The sequence below is a fragment of the Anthonomus grandis genome, chromosome 10, assembly GCF_022605725.1.
Source record: "Anthonomus grandis grandis chromosome 10, icAntGran1.3, whole genome shotgun sequence".
NCBI classification, from domain to species: domain Eukaryota; kingdom Metazoa; phylum Arthropoda; class Insecta; order Coleoptera; family Curculionidae; genus Anthonomus; species Anthonomus grandis.
Window position 1 is genome coordinate 986,006 of NC_065555.1, and position 23,129 is coordinate 1,009,134.

The 23,129-nt window shown below is 31.1% G+C and overlaps 1 protein-coding gene across 5 annotated transcripts in view; it reads left to right on the forward strand.

Moving 5' to 3' along the window:
• Nucleotides 1-23,129, forward strand: part of LOC126741642 (protein sickie-like) — a 146,172-nt gene that overhangs the window by 103,353 nt on the left and 19,690 nt on the right. For 4 of the 5 annotated variants that reach the window (XM_050448165.1, XM_050448167.1, XM_050448169.1 and 1 more), the window contains 6 exons: nt 3,377-3,487; nt 3,554-3,788; nt 3,845-3,988; nt 6,769-6,795; nt 7,118-7,320; nt 7,380-7,531. In XM_050448165.1, the coding sequence (XP_050304122.1) occupies nt 3,377-3,487; nt 3,554-3,788; nt 3,845-3,988; nt 6,769-6,795; nt 7,118-7,320; nt 7,380-7,531 (872 nt within the window). The remainder of the gene's footprint in view (nt 1-3,376; nt 3,488-3,553; nt 3,789-3,844; nt 3,989-6,768; nt 6,796-7,117; nt 7,321-7,379; nt 7,532-23,129) is intronic. The other variant, XM_050448166.1, reaches the window with a different exon arrangement.

Here is a 23,129-nt window from a genome sequence, read left to right on the forward strand (position 1 = left end):
CATCAATTCATTGCGATCGTCAATGATTCCTGAGTCTCAGGGAGGTTTTCGTACCAAAAATGGTGTCAAAAGTCCATTATTTGACATTCTACCGCATCTCACTTCTCTAATATGCCTTGAATCATCTTGAAATGTCACTTTTCGTTTGTAATTGAACCGATCACAGACGTGAACCATCAATTCATTGCGATCGTCAATGATTCCTGAGTCTCAGGGAGGTTTTCGTACCAAAAAGGGGGTCAAAAGTCCATTATTTGATATTCTACCGCATCTCACTTCTCTAATATGCCTTGAATCATCTTGAAATGTCACTTTTCATTTTTAATTGAACCAATTACAGACGTGAACCATCAATTCATTGCGATCGTCAATGATTCCTGAGTCTCAGGGAGGTTTTCGTACCAAAAATGGTGTCAAAAGTCCATTATTTGACATTCTACCGCATCTCACTTCTCTAATATGCCTTGAATCATCTTGAAATGTCACTTTTCGTTTGTAATTGAACCGATCACAGACGTGAACCATCAATTCATTGCGATCGTCAATGATTCCTGAGTCTCAGGGAGGTTTTCGTACCAAAAAGGGGGTCAAAAGTCCATTATTTGACATTCTACCGCATCTCACTTCTCTAATATGCCTTGAATCATCTTGAAATGTCACTTTTCGTTTGTAATTGAACCGATCACAGACGTGAACCATCAATTCATTGCGATCGTCAATGATTCCTGAGGCTCAGGGAGGTTTTCATACCAAAAAGGGGGTCAAAAGTCCATTATTTGATATTCTACCGCATCTCACTTCTCTAATATGCCTTGAATCATCTTGAAATGTCACTTTTCGTTTGTAATTGAACCGATCACAGACGTGAACCATCAATTCATTGCGATCGTCAATGATTCCTGAGTCTCAGGGAGGTTTTCATACCAAAAAGGGGGTCAAAAGTCCATTATTTGACATTCTACCGCATCTCACTTCTCTAATATGCCTTGAATCATCTTGAAATGTCACTTTTCGTTTGTAATTGAACCGATCACAGACGTGAACCATCAATTCATTGCGATCGTCAATGATTCCTGAGTCTCAAAGAGGTTTTCATACCAAAAAGGGGGCCAAAAGTCCATTATTTGACATTCTACCGCATCTCACTTCTCTAATATGCCATGAATCATCTTGAAATGTCACTTTTCATTTGTAATTGAACCAATTACAGACGTGAACCATCAATTCATTGCGATCGTCAATGATTCCTGAGTCTCAAAGAGGTTTTCATACCAAAAAGGGGGCCAAAAGTCCATTATTTGACATTCTACCGCATCTCACTTCTCTAATATGCCATGAATCATCTTGAAATGTCACTTTTCATTTGTAATTGAACCAATTACAGACGTGAACCATCAATTCATTGCGATCGTCAATGATTCCTGAGTCTCAAAGAGGTTTTCATACCAAAAAGGGGGTCAAAAGTCCATTATTTGACATTCTACCGCATCTCACTTCTCTAATATGCCATGAATCATCTTGAAATGTCACTTTTCATTTGTAATTGAACCAATTACAGACGTGAACCATCAATTCATTGCGATCGTCAATGATTCCTGAGTCTCAAAGAAGTTTTCATACCAAAAAGGGGGCCAAAAGTCCATTATTTGACATTCTACCGCATCTCACTTCTCTAATATGCCATGAATCATCTTGAAATGTCACTTTTCATTTGTAATTGAACCAATTACAGACGTGAACCATCAATTCATTGCGATCGTCAATGATTCCTGAGTCTCAAAGAGGTTTTCATACCAAAAAGGGGGTCAAAAGTCCATTATTTGACATTCTACCGCATCTCACTTCTCTAATATGCCATGAATCATCTTGAAATGTCACTTTTCGTATGTAGTTGAACCGATCACAGACGTGAACCATCAATTCATTGCGATCGTCAATGATTCCTGAGTCTCAGGGAGGTTTTCATACCAAAAAGGGGGTCAAAAGTCCATTATTTGACATTCTACCGCATCTCACTTCTCTAATATGCCTGGAATCATCTTGAAATGTCACTTTTCATTTGTAATTGAACCGATCACAGACGTGAACCATCAATTCATTGCGATCGTCAATGATTCCTGAGTCTCAGGGAGGTTTTCATACCAAAAAGAGGGCCAAAAGTCCATTATTTGACATTCTACCGCACCTCACTTCTCTAATATGCCTTGGATCATCTTGAAATGTCACTTTTCATTTGTAATTGAACCAATTACAGACGTGAACCATCAATTCATTGCGATCGTCAATGATTCCTGAGTCTCAAAGAGGTTTTCATACCAAAAAGGGGGTCAAAAGTCCATTATTTGACATTCTACCGCATCTCACTTCTCTAATATGCCTGGAATCATCTTGAAATGTCACTTTTCATTTGTAATTGAACCGATCACAGACGTGAACCATCAATTCATTGCGATCGTCAATGATTCCTGAGTCTCAAAGAGGTTTTCATACCAAAAAGGGGGTCAAAAGTCCATTATTTGACATTCTACCGCATCTCACTTCTCTAATATGCCTGGAATCATCTTGAAATGTCACTTTTCATTTGTAATTGAACCGATCACAGACGTGAACCATCAATTCATCGCGATCGTCAATGATTCCTGAGTCTCAAAGAAGTTTTCATACCAAAAAGGGGGCCAAAAGTCCATTATTTGACATTCTACCGCATCTCACTTCTCTAATATGCCATGAATCATCTTGAAATGTCACTTTTCATTTGTAATTGAACCAATTACAGACGTGAACCATCAATTCATTGCGATCGTCAATGATTCCTGAGTCTCAAAGAGGTTTTCATACCAAAAAGGGGGTCAAAAGTCCATTATTTGACATTCTACCGCATCTCACTTCTCTAATATGCCATGAATCATCTTGAAATGTCACTTTTCGTATGTAGTTGAACCGATCACAGACGTGAACCATCAATTCATTGCGATCGTCAATGATTCCTGGCTCTCAGAGAAGTTTTCATACCAAAAAGGGGGCCAAAAGTCCATTATTTGACATTCTACCGCATCTCACTTCTCTAATATGCCATGAATCATCTTGAAATGTCACTTTTCATTTGTAATTGAACCAATTACAGACGTGAACCATCAATTCATTGCGATCGTCAATGATTCCTGAGTCTCAAAGAGGTTTTCATACCAAAAAGGGGGTCAAAAGTCCATTATTTGACATTCTACCGCATCTCACTTCTCTAATATGCCTTGAATCATCTTGAAATGTATTTTTTTGTATGTAATTGAACTTTTCGTATGTAATTAAATAGTGTCTAAAAAGATATGCAAAAATCTAAAAATTCACGTTATTACACTAATACGCTTAAAAATTTTAGGTATTCAAAATCACAATGGAAAAACCGCGTCCGTATCAGCGGTCCCACGCACCAAAGTCAAAGTTTCCGGAGGTACCCAAACGTGTTCAAGCGATTTACAACAATCAAACAGTGAGTATTATATTAGGGAGAAAGCCCCCTGCATTTCAATTAATCGTTTTATCGCGATCCTCCTAGAACCTTCTCCGCCCCAATTTAAGTCGTACTCGTTGACCGGCAACACCGCCAATCAACTGTCGCAGTCGGTAAGGGAGCGTCTCATGATGGGTTCGCAGAGTTTGCCGAAAGGGGGCGTCCATCAGGAGTACGGTCTCGTGATGAGACAGATGCGACCGAAAGCGAGCGATGGATCGTTGAGCGATACCCAGGCCATCGAGAATTGTAGTCCTTATGCCCCTTGGTTACGTCACAGGTTCAAAAATAAAGGGAAAAAAACCGGTTTCGTGGAATTATTATTTTTTTTTTTAGTAATACTTACTCGGTGGCGCCCCGACTGTCCGAAACCGATAGCATGGAGAGCCTTACCAGTCTTCCAGGTCACAGAAGTAGCCTTACACACGCGCGCCTTCTTAGGGATTCGCCCTCGCGGCTCAGTCGCAGCAATAGCATAAGGTGCGGCAAGTGTTTTTTCAAAAAAAAAAAGTCCACCGTGTTAAGTTTATCAATTGTTTGTCTGAGGTTATGGGAGGGAACAGTGTTGAAGCCATTACTATTTCTGTTATATGAAAAAAGTGGATTATTTGCGGATAACACAATGATTTATTTAATTGGAGAAAATCTTCTTCAATAAATCTAAATCACCACCTGTTTGACTGGCTCTGCGACAATAATTTCAGTTTATATGCAAACAAATCATTAATGACTAAAAATTATTCGGGAATTCCGAAATACTTCGATAAAATATTCGACAAAAACCAAAATTTTCAATTTTGATTTTTTTATTTTTGGCTTTGTTTGTTAAGATAACTCAAAATGAAAAACACATTTCCATGGCCACTTTTTTTGCTGTACAACTCGGTATGATTTAATATTGAATCTGACGTTTTGGCTTCTGGCGACCATTAATTTTTTTTAAATACAGACCTAATTTTTTTTTCAATTTAATTTAATCCTTTCAACACCCTTAAAGCGCTATCTATCGTCACTTTGATATTTGTCGAGGTTTTTTACAGAAAATTCCTTCACCAAAATATTTTATATTTATTTAACCATAATACGGCGCTGATGAACTACATTTTTAGATAAAAATCAAGAATACACTTAATACATTTTCATGACGTTTTTATTGCAACTCATTTATTGATAGTAATATTTCACGAATTTTAACCATAAGATTAACAAAAAAAAGTAGACAACAAATCCGCTTACATAAACAATTTGTTTGCTACTATACTATCTTGATACCCATATTAACAATAAACGTAAGTTAATCTTTATTATTATAAGTCATTAAATGCAATACAAAATCTTTTTTCCGTGATTACTTGATTAAAAATTTCAACGCATTCTTGGGATAGGACCCTATTTTAAAAAATTATTTTTTTATGTGAGTATAAAACAAAAAGTAGCAAATAGAGTATCTTTTGTTTTCAGAATATTATTTTCTATCAAAATAATTAATAATATACCAAATGTCCCATTTAAAATAAGAAAGTTAGGGTCAAAAGTTTCGATATTTAGTATTCTCTCGATATACTAAATATATGTTCTTCAAACGATTTCGTTGAATACTTATTTCAGTTTTTTTTTTGAAATATTTGGATATTGTTGAAAAAAAATTGAAAATTCGAAAAAAAAATGGTCATAATTTAAATACTACTCATATTTATTTTTACTAATTGAAATAAATAATATCTTTATTTAGCAAAAGCTTGTTATGTTTAATAACTTTTTATGTTTGCTTGGGTTGTGTTACATCTGTCGACCAGTATGAAGTCTATACGATTTCTCGTATTATAGTTATGTATATCTCCAAAAACTCTTAATTTATTACAAATATAATCGGGGAGCATCTGATGTTTTAATTTAAAAATAAACAAATAGACGTTATATAAAATTCTTTGATGTACATACAACATAATAATTATCTAGGACACCCAACATAGAGACAACAGGTGTGTAACGATTACAATTTAGAATCAGTCTCATAGCCCTATTTTAAATTCTTTCCAGTTGGTCAATTCTATACTGTGGCAGGTTAAACAATAATGTTGAACAGACCTGTAAATGAGGAAGAGCAATGGCGTTGTAAAGTTTCAATTTGATGTACATTGTCAAATTTTTTCCAATTCTTGTGATAAATCCAACTTTTTTTGAAAATTTTCTCATTACTTTATTTTCATCTTTTTTCTTAAATTTTTAAATAATACTGAGAAAAAATTTGATTGAAAAAAAAATCGATGAATTTTAAAAATGCTCATAACAGAAAAACTAAAAAAAATTTAAAATTGAAAATTCGCGTACATACTCTTTAGACAATGTCACTTGACGCTTATTTCAGGTTTTTTTGAAATTTTTGAATAATACTAAGAAAAAAAGCTCGGAGTTCCGGAAAATGTTCATCACTCGAAAAAGTACTCAAAATTCAATATTGAAAATTTCGGTACGCGGTCTCTATAAATGTTTATTGACACATTTCAGTATTTTTCAAAAAAAAAAATGAAAGTGCTGTTTCAAAGACCGGTTATTTTTTTCTAAAAGTGTATCTATAAAAAAAACTGAAAAACTAGATATTTTCCGAGTAAAAAATTAAATATAAAAAAATGTGTAAAATGAATAGACTCCCAAGTAGAAAAACAGTTATAATTCCCTCAATTTTCCATCGATTTTCACGAAAGTTGTATTAGTTGACAGGGTTTTTAATTTGGAACAAAAAGTTATTCTATAAAAAATTTGAAAAACTGAATATTTTCAGAGTGAAAAATTATCACAGAAAAAGTTATTTTTTTAATGTGATATCATGAAACAAAATAAATGGGAAACCTGAGTCGTTCGATTCTATGGCGGCAGCACCAGGAAGATACCACTTTTAAATCGTACTTAAAAATTTTAACACGGGAGTTATGGTCCTACAAGCCGGATAAGAAAGTCTGTAGTTCACTAGATAAGACACGATCAGACATTATTAATAATAATAATAATAATAATCTTTATTTAGCATATAAAATATAATACATTTTAGAAAATTCAATAAAATTATGATAGTTTAATCCACCCGGTACGTTATGACCTGCTTTCGTTAGCCGGTTAACCTACCAAAAATGGTAATATATAAATACAAATTACTTAAAAAAAGGTAATGCTTTAATTTGGACCTATATTGTAATGCTTTGTAGACTTTTCGTTAAAAACGTCTCATTTTATATTATTAATTTAGTCAATTTTTCATTCAGCTATCTTCGAGACCGGACATTTCCCAGGTAGACAAAAGTGTGGTGCACCGTTTTCAGCTTTATTATCATTACAAAAAAAGTACCCAATTACGCTTCCTAAAGTTGAACTGTTCGCTTTTGTGAGTTCTGCGCTTTTTAAGGATCTTTACATGGAAAATTCGCTTTTACAAGCAGTTGCCACAATTAATCTATTTTAAAAACCCATAATACTTTGACCGATGCTATGGCATGATTAAATTTGGCAACTGCATGTTTCGGTCAGCTTTCACCGTTACTTTTTTAGCACCACCTTAAATCATTAAGACATTCAATAAAGAATTAATTAAAAAAAAAAAAATGGAATTTGCAGATCAACCAAATCCGAGAAACTGTATCCCTCCATGTTGCATAGGAACACGGAACCGGAAACGGAACCGTACTACTGTCTCCCTATTGGGAGTTTATCGCATTGGTCACAGCCCACTAGTCCCGCTCCCGGTAATGCCAGGACGTTCCCTCTCAGTCCCACGCATGGCGGCACGCCCAGGCACAGTATACCGAAAAATGACGAACGTAAGTGATTCTAAAGGGCAGTTTTAGAGCAGTTTTTTCGACAATTTTTTTTGTTGTAGTTCATGGTTCGTCGATCAGCTTGGTGTCGACCGCATCCAGTTTATACTCGTCAGCGGAGGAGAAACAGGCTCACGAAATCCGGAAACTACGGAGGGAACTGAGCGAGGCCCAGGAGAAAGTGCATACGTTGACGTCGCAGCTCAGTACGAACGTAAGTACCGTTTTTCTTGTGATATTATGGCGAATGCACCGGGAATGAGTTAAGCAATATTCAAGGCACTTATTGTGCGTTGAAGAAGTTGATGAATGCACCGGGATAGTACTTAGGAATCGTTTTTTAAATTGTACAGAATTTTGAAAATAAATTAGAAAATTGAGTAAATACAGTTTTAAAAATGTGTATACATATTCTCTGAACAATTTGGTTGGATACCTATGTCAGCGTTTTTCCAAATTTGTACAAAATTTTGAGAAAAAAAATATTTTTGGAAAAAAACAAATTTTTTCTCATAAAATTTGAGAAAATGTCCATAACTCAAAAAGTTGACCAGATACAATTTTGAAAATTTGTACACATATTCTCTGGACAATTTGATTGGACACCTATTTCAGCGTTTTTCAAAATTTATAAAAAAAATTGAGAAAAAAAATATTTTTGGAAAAAAAAACTTTTTTTTGCTCATAAAATTTGAGAAAATGTGCATAACTCTTAAAGTTGACCAGATACAACTTTGAAAATTTGTACACATATTCTCTGGACAATTTGATTGGACACCTATTTCAGCGTTTTTCAAAATTTGTACAAAATTTTGAGAAAAAAATTATTTTTGGAAAAAAACATTTTTTTCTCATAAATTTGAGAAAATGTCCATAACTCTTAAAGTTGACCAGACACAATTTTGAAATTTTGTGCACATATTCTCTGAACAATTTGGTTGGACACCTATTTCAGCGTTTTTCAAAATTTTTACAAAGTTTTGAGAAAAAAAATATTTTTGGAAAAAAAAAATTTTTTTTCTCATAAAATTTGAGAAAATGTCCATAACTCAAAAAGTTGACCAGATACAATTTTGAAAATTTGTACACATATTCTCTGAACAATTTGGTTGGACACCTATTTCAGCGTTTTTCAAAATTTGTACAAAATTTTGAGAAAAAAAATATTTTTGGAAAAAAACAATTTTTTTCTCATAAAATTTGAGAAAATGTCCATAACTCAAAAAGTTGACCAGATACAATTTTGAAAATTTGTACACATATTCTCTGGACAATTTGATTGGACACCTATTTCAGCGTTTTTCAAAATTTGTACAAAATTTTGAGAAAAAAAATATTTTTGGAAAAAAACACCTTTTCTTCTCATAAAATTTTAGAAAATGTCCATAACTCAAAAAGTTGACCAGATACAATTTTGAAAATTTGTACACATATTCTCTGAACAATTTGGTTGGACACCTTTTTCAGCGTTTTTCAAAATTTGTACAAAATTTTGAGAAAAAAAATATTTTTGGAAAAAAACACCTTTTCTTCTCATAAAATTTTAGAAAATGTCAATAACTCAAAAAGTTGACTAGATACAATTTTGAAAATTTGTACATAGATTCTCTGGGCAATTTGATTGGACACCTATTTCAGCGTTTTTCAAAATTTTGTAAAAATTTTGAGAAAAAAAATATTTTTGGAAAAAAGACAATTTTTTTCTCATAAAATTTGAGAAAATGTCCATAACTCAAAATGTTGACCAGATATAATTTTGAAAACTTGTACACATATTCTCTGAACAATTTGGTTGGACACCTTTTTCAAAATTTGTACAACATTTTGAGAAAAAAAAATATTTTTGAAAAAAAAAACTTTTTTGCTCATAAAATTTGAGAAAATGTCCATAACTCAAAAATTTGACCAGATACAATTTTGAAAATTTGTACACATATTCTCTGGACAATTTGATTGGACACCTATTTCAGCGTTTTTCAAAATTTGTACAAAATTTTGAGAAAAAAAATATTTTTGGAAAAAAAACTTTTTTTTGCTCATAAAATTTGAGAAAATGTCCATAACTCTTAAAGTTGACCAGATACAATTTTGAAAATTTGTACACATATTCTCTGGACAATTTGATTGGACACCTATTTCAGCGTTTTTCAAAATTTGTACAAAATATTGAGAAAAAAAATATTTTTGGAAAAAAAACTTTTTTTTTCTCATAAAATTTGAGAAAATGTCAATAACTCAAGAAGTTGACTAAATACAATTTTGAAAATTTGTACATAGATTTTCTGGACAATTTGATTGGACACCTATTTCAGCGTTTTCCAAAATTTGTACAAAATTTTGAGAAAAAAAATATTTTTTGAAAAAAGACCATTTTTTTCTCATAAAATTTGAGAAAATGTCAATAACTCAAAAAGTTGACCAGATACAATTTTGAAAATTTGTACACCTATTCTCTGAACCATTTGGTTGGACACCTATTTCAGCGTTTTTCAAAATTTGTACAAAATTAGAAAAAAATTAAAATTTATTCATAAAATTTGAGAAAATAATTAAAACTCAAAGAAGATTTGAACAAATGCAAGTGGCAAATACAATTGATTAAAAAAAAATAAAAAAACTACAGTCGCATACATTTAAGTTATGCACAAAAAAATCTTTAATTAGGTTTGCATTAGAAAAAAGGGGATTCACGATAGTGACGGTACATCTGCCTGGAAAAATTAAATTTTTATTCCAAGCATACGAGCTGGACAATGTTTCAACTGACTAGACGAATAACTGTAGAATAATTCATTCGGTAAAATCAATTAAAGTAACTAAAAAAATATATTTACGAGAGTAAAATGAATCTGAAAAGAATATTATTAATAATAAATAGTCTTTATTTGACAAACCCTGGCAAATTACAGTATTTGCTTGAATAGGCGAAAATTAGCTAAAAGCTACTCTTTATCTCTTAACCTATCCAATTAAAAAAAATAGTCCTACTAATCTAAACTAATCATTGCTGTACCAAAATTAGATCTTTATAGAATCTTCGATAACAATAAATGGTAACAAAAATTAGACCTAAAACGATTAAATAGAATCACACCTTGATAGGTGAAAAAACGTTCAAATATTGATGTAGTGCGACGTGGCATTGAAAGTATATTATACCTTAAATTAATTAAATTACGTAAATTAAGAATCTGAAAGAAACAGAGAGAATGGACTAAGTAAAATTTTAATGTGGGGATCAAGGGCTCCTAACCGAGATATTAATATGGTGAAAGTTACTTTCGGCTCCCTGAAATATTGTGGAGGAGAGAATGTAGAGTGAAATCACTTAGTTTTTTTTTTCACCCAAACCTTCTCTTTAAAAGTTTTTTGTAACTAACACTACATCTTAATCGCTTAAAACTTAATACAAATCGAGCAGTAAATAAAATATTCGAGACGAGTAGCCCCCGTGAAACGCCGGAGGCATTTTATCGTTAAATGTGTAAATAATTTTTTTTTAACGTTTCGCGGAATAACGCCACGAGTGGCGTATATAGAATATAAATTGGTTCAATTGGCGTTTATTGTGCATTGATTTGGCACCAATATACTTTGACCTTTAATTGTTGCTATTTATTAATTTCTTTTTGCACCAAATGCATGTGTTTCATACATATATCCTAGAATGTAAATAAAACTTTTCTCTTGACATTAGACTGGCAATTTTACGGATGTGATCTCATATTAGTTTTCTTATGCACGGCGATTATATTCCCATTGTATGCACAGATTAACCCAGATTTCCGTAACGTGAAGAATTATTTAATTGATACCTCACCTTTTTTTCTCTCTCTTTCTTATGCTAATGAGAGTGCAAGAGAAAGACTCGCTTTGTATTGCTCTTGATGCTCGATCTGTATTTTTCTTTGAAATGATTTGATAATTCTGCCACACACAGTGCTAAAAAAGTGCATAATAGCCGGGCTATTTACGTCTTTAGCCATGTATAAATAGGGTAAACCCATAACCCTCTAGCGGCTTTAATGCTCTAAAAATCCGCCCAGACATGCCATTTTTAGAGTAAAATAAAACAGGTGGCCCTTCAGGCCCTACGAAGGTCAAAAGTTGCGTGTAAACAAGAGAAACCAGATGTTGGAACGTTTAGTCTATATTATGATTTACATAATATGGGTTCTTAGGGACATATACAGGGTGTGTAATTTCCTAATGCACCTGTCGCGTCGCGACAATTTTATGAGAAAAATGCGGTAAAACGCTCGTTACTCGGAGGAACGATAAGTCGGGTTTTGTTTTTTGCATGCTTATTATGTTCGATGAACCTTGGGAGTCCGTAAATGGGGAAATTCTTAACAGATTTTCATGTCAAAGGTGGCATTTTAGTCGCTCTGAGAGGTACAGCAATTAATTGGGCAAGAAGTTCGGTTTTTAACTCGGTTTCTATCGCATTTGATTTTGAAGCCGCACCTAAAATTTGCTTGAAATTTATTAATTTTTTTAAATTTTGTTAAATATAACTTACACCAATCTTTATACTATATCTTATAATCATTTTTTATAATTACAAGAAGCTTCAAGTAAATTGCTCTTGATTTGAATTTCTTATTTATTTTTAAAGTTAAATTAAAAATAATTTTTGGAGGATTTTTGGTAAAATATTTATAACTTAAGAAATAATGCACCAATTAACTTGCAATCTACTCGCAATGATTAGCAATAGATCTCTACATAACCACAAGAAGTTCCAAGTAAATTGCCCTTGATTTGAATTTCTTATGAGTTTTTAAAGTTAAATTAAAAATAATTCTTGGACGATTTCTGGTAAAAAATCTGTAACTTAAAAAATAATGGATCAATTTACTTCTAACCTTCTCTCATCGATTAGATATAGACCTCTTTATAATTACAAGGAGTTTCAAGTAAACTGCTCTTGATTTGAATTTTTTATGGATTTTTAAAGTTGGCTTAAAATATTTTTTTTTGGACTGTTTTTAGGTAAAATATTTATAACTTAAAAAATAATGGACCAATTAACTGACAATCTTCTCGTAACGATTAGCAATAGATCTCTTTATAATTACAAGGAGTTCCAAGTAAACTGCTCTTGATTTGAATTTTTTATGGATTTTTAAAGTTGGCTTAAAATATATTTTTTTTGGACTATTTTTAGTAAAATATTTATAACTTAAAAAATAATAGACCAATTAACTTGCAGTCTTTTCTCGTCGATTAGCAATATATCTCTACATAACTACAAGAAGTTCCAAGTAAATTGCCCTTGATTTGAATTTCTTATGAGTTTTTAAAGTTAAATTAAAACAATTTTTGGATCATATTTGGTAAAAAACTTATAACTTAAAAAATAATGGATCAATTTACTTCTAACCTTCTCTCATCGATTAGATATAGACCTCTTTATAATTACAAGGAGTTTCAAGTAAACTGCTCTTGATTTGAATTTTTTATGGATTTTTAAAGTTGGCTTAAAATATTTTTTTTTTGGACTGTTTTTAGGTAAAATATTTATAACTTAAAAAATAATAGACCAATTAACTTGCAGTCTTTTCTCGTCGATTAGCAATAGATCTCTACATAACTACAAGAAGTTCCAAGTAAATTGCCCTTGATTTCAATTTCTTATGAGTTTTTAAAGTTAAATTAAAACAATTTTTGGATCATATTTGGTAAAAAACTTATAACTTAAAAAATAATGGATCAATTTACTTCTAACCTTCTCTCATCGATTAAATATAGACCTCTTTATAATTACAAGGAGTTCCAAGTAAACTGCTCTTGATTTGATTTTTTTATGGATTTTTAAAGTTGGCTTAAAATATTTTTTTTTGGACTGTTTTTAGTAAAATATTTATAACTTAAAAAATAATAGACCAATTAACTTGCAGTCTTTTCTCGTCGATTAGCAATAGATCTCTACATAACTACAAGAAGTTCCAAGTAAATTGCCCTTGATTTGAATTTCTTATGAGTTTTTAAAGTTAAATTAAAACAATTTTTGGATCATATTTGGTAAAAAACTTATAACTTAAAAAATAATGGATCAATTTACTTCTAACCTTCTCTCATCGATTAAATATAGACCTCTTTATAATTACAAGGAGTTTCAAGTAAATCATTCTTGATTTGATTTTTTTATGGATTTTTAAAGTTGGCTTAAAATATTTTTTTTTGGACTGTTTTTAGTAAAATATTTATAACTTAAAAAATAATAGACCAATTAACTTGCAATATTTTCTCGTCGATTGGCAATAGATCTCTACATAACTACAAGAAGTTCCAAGTAAATTGCCCTTGATTTGAATTTCTTATGAGTTTTTAAAGTTAAATTAAAACAATTTTTGGATCATATTTGGTAAAAAAATTATAACTTAAAAAATAATAGACCAATTTACTTGTAACGTTCTTCCATCGATTAGATATAAACCCTTTTATAATTACAAGGAGTTTCAAGTAAATTGCTATTGATTTGAATTTCTTATGAATTTTTAAAGTTAAATTAAAAAAAAAATTGAACGATTTTTGGTAAAAAATTTATAACTTAAAAAATAATGGACCAATTTACTTGTAACCTTCTCTTATCGATTAGATATGGAGCTCTTTATAATTACAAGGAGTTTCAAGTAAATTATTCTTGATTTCAATTTTATATGAATATTTAAAGTTGGGTTATTTTTTGTTGGACAGTTTTCGGTAAAATATTTATAACTTAAGAAATAATGCACCAATTAACTTGCAATCTGCTCGCAATGATTAGCAATAGATCTCTTTATAATTACAAGAAGCTTCAAGTAAATTGCTCTTGATTTGAATTTCTTATGAATTTTTAAAGTTAAATTAAAAATAATTTTTGGACGATTTCTGGTAAAAAATCTATAACTTAAAAAATAATGGATCAATTTACTTCTAACCTTCTCTCATCGATTAGATATAGACCTCTTTATAATTACAAGGAGTTCCAAGTAAACTGCTCTTGATTTAAATTTTTTATGGATTTTTAAAGTTGGCTTAAAATAATTTTTTTTGGACTGTTTTTAGTAAAATATTTATAACTTAAAAAATAATAGACCAATTAACTTGCAGTCTTTTCTCGTCGATTAGCAATAGATCTCTACATAACTACAAGAAGTTCCAAGTAAATTGCCCTTGATTTGAATTTCTTATGAGTTTTTAAAGTTAAATTAAAACAATTTTTGGATCATATTTGGTAAAAAACTTATAACTTAAAAAAATAATGGATCAATTTACTTCTAACCTTCTCTCATCGATTAGATATAGACCTCTTTATAATTACAAGGAGTTTCAAGTAAACTGCTCTTGATTTGAATTTTTTATGGATTTTTAAAGTTGGCTTAAAATATTTTTTTTTGGACTGTTTTAAGTAAAATATTTATAACTTAAAAAATAATAGACCAATTAACTTGCAGTCTTTTCTCGTCGATTAGCAATAGATCTCTACATAACTACAAGAAGTTCCAAGTAAATTGCCCTTGATTTGAATTTCTTATGAGTTTTTAAAGTTAAATTAAAACAATTTTTGGATCATATTTGGTAAAAAACTTATAACTTAAAAAAATAATGGATCAATTTACTTCTAACCTTCTCTCATCGATTAGATATAGACCTCTTTATAATTACAAGGAGTTTCAAGTAAACTGCTCTTGATTTGAATTTTTTATGGATTTTTAAAGTTGGCTTAAAATAATTTTTTTTGGACTGTTTTTAGTAAAATATTTATAACTTAAAAAATAATAGACCAATTAACTTGCAGTCTTTTCTCGTCGATTAGCAATAGATCTCTACATAACTACAAGAAGTTCCAAGTAAATTGCCCTTGATTTGAATTTCTTATGAGTTTTTAAAGTTAAATTAAAACAATTTTTAGATCATATTTGGTAAAAAACTTATAACTTAAAAAATAATGGATCAATTTACTTCTAACCTTCTCTCATCGATTAGATATAGACCTCTTTATAATTACAAGGAGTTCCAAGTAAACTGCTCTTGATTTGAATTTTTTACGGATTTTTAAAGTTGGCTTAAAATAATTTTTTTTGGACTGTTTTTAGTAAAATATTTATAACTTAAAAAATAATAGACCAATTAACTTGCAGTCTTTTCTCGTCGATTAGCAATAGATCTCTACATAACTACAAGAAGTTCCAAGTAAATTGCCCTTGATTTGAATTTCTTATGAGTTTTTAAAGTTAAATTAAAACAATTTTTGGATCATATTTGGTAAAAAAATTATAACTTAAAAAATAATAGACCAATTTACTTGTAACGTTCTTCCATCGATTAGATATAAACCCTTTTATAATTACAAGGAGTTTCAAGTAAATTGCTATTGATTTGAATTTCTTATGAATTTTTAAAGTTAAATTAAAAAAAAAATTGAACGATTTTTGGTAAAAAATTTATAACTTAAAAAATAATGGACCAATTTACTTGTAACCTTCTCTCATCGATCAGATATAGACCTCTTTATAATTACAAGGAGTTTCAAGTAAATTTTTCTTGATTTAAATTTTTTGTGGATATTCAAAGTTGGTTTAAATTTTTTTTTTTGGACTGTTTTTAGTAAAACATTTATAACTTGAAAAATAATAGACCAATTAACTTGCAATCTTTTCTCGTGGATTAGCAATAGATCTCTACATACCTACAAGAAGCTCCCAGTAAATTGCCCTTGATTTGAATTTTTTATGAATTTTTTAAAGTGACGTAAATCCCTTTATGAATCTTATTCTGAGGTCAAAGTGAGAGTTACTGAAGACTTTTATGAACAAGCTTTTTTTATCCGGAATTTCACGACCGAGTGTTTTGAGGATAACTTGAAAAATCTTTGAGGCATTTAAATAAGATTTCTATCAAAAGAAAGGACGTTTTTCGAGGAATAATTTCATATATGAACCATTTTTATGGCCTAAGTACTTTCTGAGCTAGAGCCAGTTTTGCCCACAAGGGTCTGAACCTATCAAATTTGAGGTTTTTGGAAATAAATTGGTCACCTTGAATTTTTTAGTTATTCTTGAACATTTTTTCAAATAACTTTCAAATTATTTAAGTTATTCTTATAATTCCTTTACAGTGATATTCGAAACACTCCAGGAAACCATTTTTTTCTGAAAAGTTGATTTTAGATTAAAAATTACCTTAAATAGAGCGAGTTTGGTTTAGGGGTAATTTCACCCAAGAAATGTCCCAAGTTTTTTAAGGATAACTTGAAAAATTTTTGAGGTATATAAATGGGGTTACTACAAAAAGAAAGGGTCTTTTCTGAGGAATAACTTCATATATGAACCATTTTTGTTGCTTAAGTAGTTTTCGAGTTAGGGTCAGTTTTGCCCCCAAGGCTCAGAACCCACCAGATTCGAGGGTTTGGGAAACAAATTGGTCACCTTGAATTTTTTAGTTACTCTTGGACATTTTTCTAAATAACTTCCAAGTTATTCAAGATATTTCCGTAATTCTTTTACAGTAACATAAAGGGACTTTATGGAACAATTTCCTGTCTAAAATTTGATGTTTTTGCTCAAAAAAAAAAAAAAGTAATTCGGGCTAAAACAGGAGTCAGTAAATACATAAATATCTAGTGCTGAGAAAAACATACATATTATATCGCACGACCGTCATCAAACAAACCACTTATGTCCATAACAGTCTCGAATAACTTCTGGTGTTCACTATTTCCTTCAGATGACCCACAATCGTGATCTCTACGAATGGCAGTGGACACACAATAACGCCCATATGTCGTCTTTTTTATTATTTGTTTTCTTGGAATCTATTTATGCCTAGACCACCCTGTGTATTTATATATAAATTGGCATTATATATAAATATTCTTAAACTAATTAATAATGTTCCTACTGTAATTAATGACGGCAATACGCCGACAAAGAGTTCATATCTTTACATGTATACTTTATCGGGATTTTTCGCTGAAAAGTGCAATTTTTTACTTATTCAAATGAGACGGATAATTACGTTAGCGATGATGTCAACAGTCGGGTATTTTAATTTGTTATAATGAGATGCAATAATAAATAATACATTGCTCGTGTATGTTCGGGCATGTTTGTGACAAAAGCAGGGACTATCACCAACGTCCCCTTAAGTTATTCAATTTTCTGTACAATTATGCACTTTCTTGGACCTCATTTACATTTCAATTGCTCATACAAGACCTCACTTAAGCACATATTATTTAATAATAAACAAAAAGGAAAGAAAAACAATAATTGGGGACACTCGACCGAACTTTATTGGCTTAATTGCGATAAACAACAAATATTATTAAATAGTTTCAGTTGTTCAGTTTTAATTGGACGAGTAAATCGGGTTATAAATTAAGTATATAGGATGATAGACGTACTGTTTTAAATAAAGTCTTCTTCTTATCTCTTTCTAACTCAATCAGTCAATTTATCGTGTGTCTTTGTTCGCTTAGGAAACACCGGTCACGAGGCGTGAATTTGTACAAATTTACACGCTTTTGTTATTTTTTTCCTCACTCTCTTCATTTGTTACCGTTTCTTTCCTGCCAGGGGCTTTATTACCCCAGCACGACTAATTTCTAAGGTCACGCAAGGCTGACCGAACTCTGAAACGAAGAACTAACTTAACTCAACGAGTTAATAAATCAAGAATCAACAAAAAAACAAATATCGGCAGTTGGTAGCATTGCCTTAGGGTCGGGATCTGTCACTTGTCAAATTCGAGAATAATGATTTTTCACTTCAACAGTTGGCAACGTGGCGCTGTAGGTGACATTGCTGTCGCTAATCTTCGAAATGGCGTCACAAGATTTGTCGATTGTGACAGTCACATTCCTGATTCGTTTGACAGTTGTCATTCGAATGAATATCATAGGAATTATGACTTTTGTTCTTGACAGCTTCGTAAGTAAAAAATATTGGCTGAAAATTCAAATTTCAATTTTTCCAGACAGTTTTTTTTTTAAGGTTTATCCTCTCAATAATTTATAGTTCATTTGATAGTCAAAAGTTTACTATCATGAGTTTTTCACAATTAAGTTAAAAATGCGCGGGAATTTCATTTTATTCTCTGCGTACTACAGCATTTCTAAGCAACAGATCATATTCGAAATTTTGCAACGTCGCGCGTGTACGAGTGCCTGCGACAGAGCACCGCCCCGGCCGGCCCGAGGACGGGATTAGTAAAGACTTACCATAATTATGGAATTGTACCATAATTTTGCAAAATTTTTTGCTTGCTCTATAATTTGTACCATAATCAGAAATGTACCATAGTTGTACCATAATTTTGTTTTTTTTTTTTCTGAATGGTGATCACACGTTTATGAGAAGAAAAATCGATTTTTGACGATGATATAATGTAAAAAAAAAATTGACAACCGCTCAATTGTGTGAATAATTCGTGTCAGTTTACCAACTGTCATTTCACAAGCGTGATGTTTTCTTAAGGCAGGATAATTGCCGTGACGTCATATTCAAACAGTGAACTTCATTTTTTTTCTTCACACGCGCACTCTATATCTGCGTACACGTCGGCTCTAATTGAAGAAGGAAGACGGTCGGTCTGGTGCTCGTGAGTCAGTCGATTGAGAGCGAGCGAGAGAGCGATTCGTACGGTCGGTTAAACTCGGGATATTTCGAAAAATACGCGCCAAAAAAAATCAAGTGTGTTTTTGAGTGAACAGTCTCGGTTGGTACTGGTGATTTTTTCTTCGGTTTCGCTGTTTTGTACTAAATACCACGATCCTCCTCCTTACTCCTTAAAAAAAAGCTTTTTTTTAACTATTAGTCCTTCTCTTCCATTTTTAAATAAAAAAAATAATTTGGGAAATGACGTCATAATAATCAAAATATTTACACTACATATTATAGATAAGACGAAAAAAATTGTTTATTTATTGGCTTAATCGTTCGGATTTGACAAGGTTACATACACTATTGATAATTTTTACACAAGTGTGAGTAAATAAGAGGGAGATACCAGAATGAACTTTTCTCTTTTTTTTTTGTAGCATTTCTTCTGGAAATGTATGTTTTTATTTTATAGTTCACTCAACATAAATGAGACGTTCAATATCATTTTCTTCCAGGCAGTTGAATTAATTCGACTACCTACCTTACAGTGAGCAAAGGGAGAATTAGGCTGCAGTTCAACTTTCTGGAAGGTTTTTTTTATTTTATTAAGGAATTTTAGTGCATTAAACTTTTACACATACAGTCCATCAATTTCTAGTTTAATTGCCTGGAAAAATAATTTAATTTCTTCCAGGCAGTTGATTAAATTCAACCACCTTATAGGCTGCAACTAAACTATCTGGAAGCTTTTATTGTTTTAATGAGGAACTTGTGAGTGCATGTACCTTCAAACAGAGATAAAAGATAGTCACAGTTTCCTGTTCGGTTGCCTGTAAGAATAATTTAATTTCTTCCAAGCAGTTGAGTGAGTTCAACCATTTTTTAATGAACATAGAAAGAAATAGACTCAACTGCGTGGAAGAATATTTTCTTTACTTCCAGGCAGTTGATTAAATTCAACCACCTTATAGGCTGCAACTAAACTATCTGGAAGCTTTTATTGTTTTATTGAGGAACTTGTGAGTGCATGTACCCTCAAACAGAGATAAAAGATAGTCACAGTTTCCTGTTCGGTTGCCTGTAAGAATAATTTAATTTTTTCCATGCAGTTGAGTGAGTTCAACCATTTTTCAATGAACATAGAAAGAAATAGACTCAACTGCCTGGAAGAATATTTTGTTTACTTCCAGGCAGTTGACTAAATTTAACCACCTTATAGGCTACAACTAAACTATCTGGAAGCTTTTATTGTTTTATTGAGGAACTTGTGAGTGCATGTACCCTCAAACAGAGATAAAAGATAGTCACAGTTTCCTGTTCGGTTGCCTGTAAGAATAATTTAATTTCTTCCAAGCAGTTGAGTGAATTCAACCATTTATCAATAAATATAAAGACTCAACTGCAATTAAGTTAAAATATTCGTCCAAGAAGTTGAGTGATTTCGATCATTTCTTAGTGAAAAAAGCAGTAAGAGTTATAGACTCAACTGCCTGGAAGAATATCTCAATTACTTCAAGGCAGTTGAGTGAACTCAGTCATTTCTCAGAAAGATTTCCTATGATACATCAAACTGAGATCCACTCTGACATAATGACAAATATTTTTAGTAACTTCATCCACCCTGGAAATGATAAGTAATGGGAACAATTGCCTGGACAAACTTGTATCAATTCCAGGCCAATGAATCATAAGAATTATTTCATTGATTTTAGATTGATGACTCCTTGCGATCAGTATGATAATTATTGAATGAATTCGGAGCTGGCCAGTCGCTTATTTCCTTGATTTAGGATTCAAAATTGATTTTAATCTATAGGGCTATCAATAATTTATTGCAGTCGTAATATTTCCTATACAGACCTGTATGAACGTTTTTTTTTTCACAATTTTTATAAATTTAACGGGAAATTATTAGAATTAACTGTCTTTAAATCAATAGTTGCCTTGGCGGATATAAAAATTAAATTCCTGGCAATTATTGTAAGTTCTTCTTTTTAATGATTTTAGATTGATTACAATTATATTATAATTATTATTTAATCACATCTGAGCTGCAAAAGGACCCTCATATTTCTTGATTGACTTATTTCATGTAATAGTTGAACTTTTATAATTTTAAACTAAAATAACTGACTCCATCAAAAATTGCGCAAAAACATTCGAAATGCGTCATAGAACGGTATCAAAACAGAGCCAACGCGAATTAAGGTCAAGTAAAGCTGGAAATTTAAAATTTAAATCCCCCTGATTATGTATTAATATGCGATGTTATTATGTAAAATAGAAAATTCATTATTTATTAATAAACAGTCACAACCTTATTATATAGGGTGTCACTTTGAAAATGACGTATCTTCAAATCCCTCCCACATGCCAAAAAAAAATCAAATCAAGAGTGATGACTATAATTAACGTGGGCGACTTTTTATTGCATCCTTTTTACCGATTACGTAATCTTTCCTTGTTTTTTTACCGTAAGAACAAAACCTGAATAAATAATAATAATTTAAGCTCCAATTGAAACTAATTTTTCTATATTTAGATCCTTATCAGTTTTCATTAATATCCACTAGAAAAGTTAATGTAATACATGATGGTGTAATTATTTACTACATCAAGCCTCTGGCTCGGGTGTACCGTTATATTTGTGTACCTTCATTATATACACTTGAGCCACTTGTACTATTGTTTACTAATAAAATGGGGCTTATCTCCTTAAGGAGCTTAAAAGGTTTTTTATTTAAATATATATGCTTGAATTGTACAATAAGAAGTGCTTTATATAGGAACCTTAAAAGAAATCCCAATTGTTTAGATACTATTTTTGCCCTATGTAAAAGAAGTTTCTTATGTACAGTCTTAATACAATTAAATGTACAATACTTCTCAGGTTGTTTTTTTTTAATGCAATTTTTCCGTTATTTCTTTGAGGCGGATTTACAACCGGCTTAATGCAATGCCCATTCAAGTCATACGCGGAAACGTTTTGTTTTTAAGGTCTGCTATGTCGTTGCTCTTCTATGGGCGTCATTTTAAAGTTAAATTTCGGTCTAGTGAACTACTTCTTTTGATTTTTGTGTTTGTCAGTACTCTATGGGCAATTCTGGCTTCACAGTGAATTTTTGTAAAAATAGATTTAGTGGTATATATAAAACTTAGTGGTAACAGAGGATAATCTATATATGTATAATAGTTGTATGTATGTAATGTAGACCTATAGCAATTTACTATTTATATTCATTTTTTAAATTCTGTTATATAAATTAGTTTTTTTTTTAAATTGTATAAAATTATATATCTTTTTTATTTGTGTATTTGATATTAGTAAGGCATTGATTTTGCTGCAATTTCTTATTCTCCATATTTGGATCATTAAAAATGTTTGTGCTTAAAGCCACTGAGTCGAGACTATTCTTATAAATTGTTTAGGTTTATCTGAATGATTCTTTCACTAGTTCTGAGTATTGAGGATGAGTGGTAAATCAGTAGGTCAAGTACTGACTACTAGGTACTGTACTGAAGGTTCTTTTTTTTTCTCCAAATTTTCTACATAAAAAAAAACACATTTTTTCTATAATGTTGTTGATCTGTAAAGAATGTTAATATGGCTCTGTCTCATAAATATTTTCCAAATCAAAAAAATATATAAAAATAACAATTTTTTTAATAGTTTTCTTGGTCTGTAAGGAATGGTATTATGTATAGCAAAAAAAATTAATTCTTTCAATAGTGCTATACTCACCTGTAAAGAATGTCATCATCAGTGTTTTTCAAAAATCCACTTTCTATAGGTCACAGTCTAAACGCATCAGAATATTGGAAAAAATTTAATTTTGGATAAACTTGGGCGGCATTTGGCTTAGACTGGGACTTGAAAAAAGTACTTACAATTTTTAGATTAAATTTTCGTCATTTCACAGTCTCAACGCATGTGACTCCAAATAAGACATTTTCACTTTTAACCTCGAAAAATTAAAATTTTTGGAAAATACAGAACGTCGAAAAAAAATAAAATTTAAATAAATTTGGGCGGCATATTGTTTAGACTGTGACTCGGAAAAAGTATAGTTTCAATTTTCAGACGAAAAATTAAAATTTTGGAACAGTTCTTTTACTTTTGTCATGTCACAGTCTAAACGCATCAAAATGTCGAAAAATAATCATTTTTCAATAAACTTGGGCTGCATGTTGCTTAGATTGTGACTTCAAAAAAATATTTTC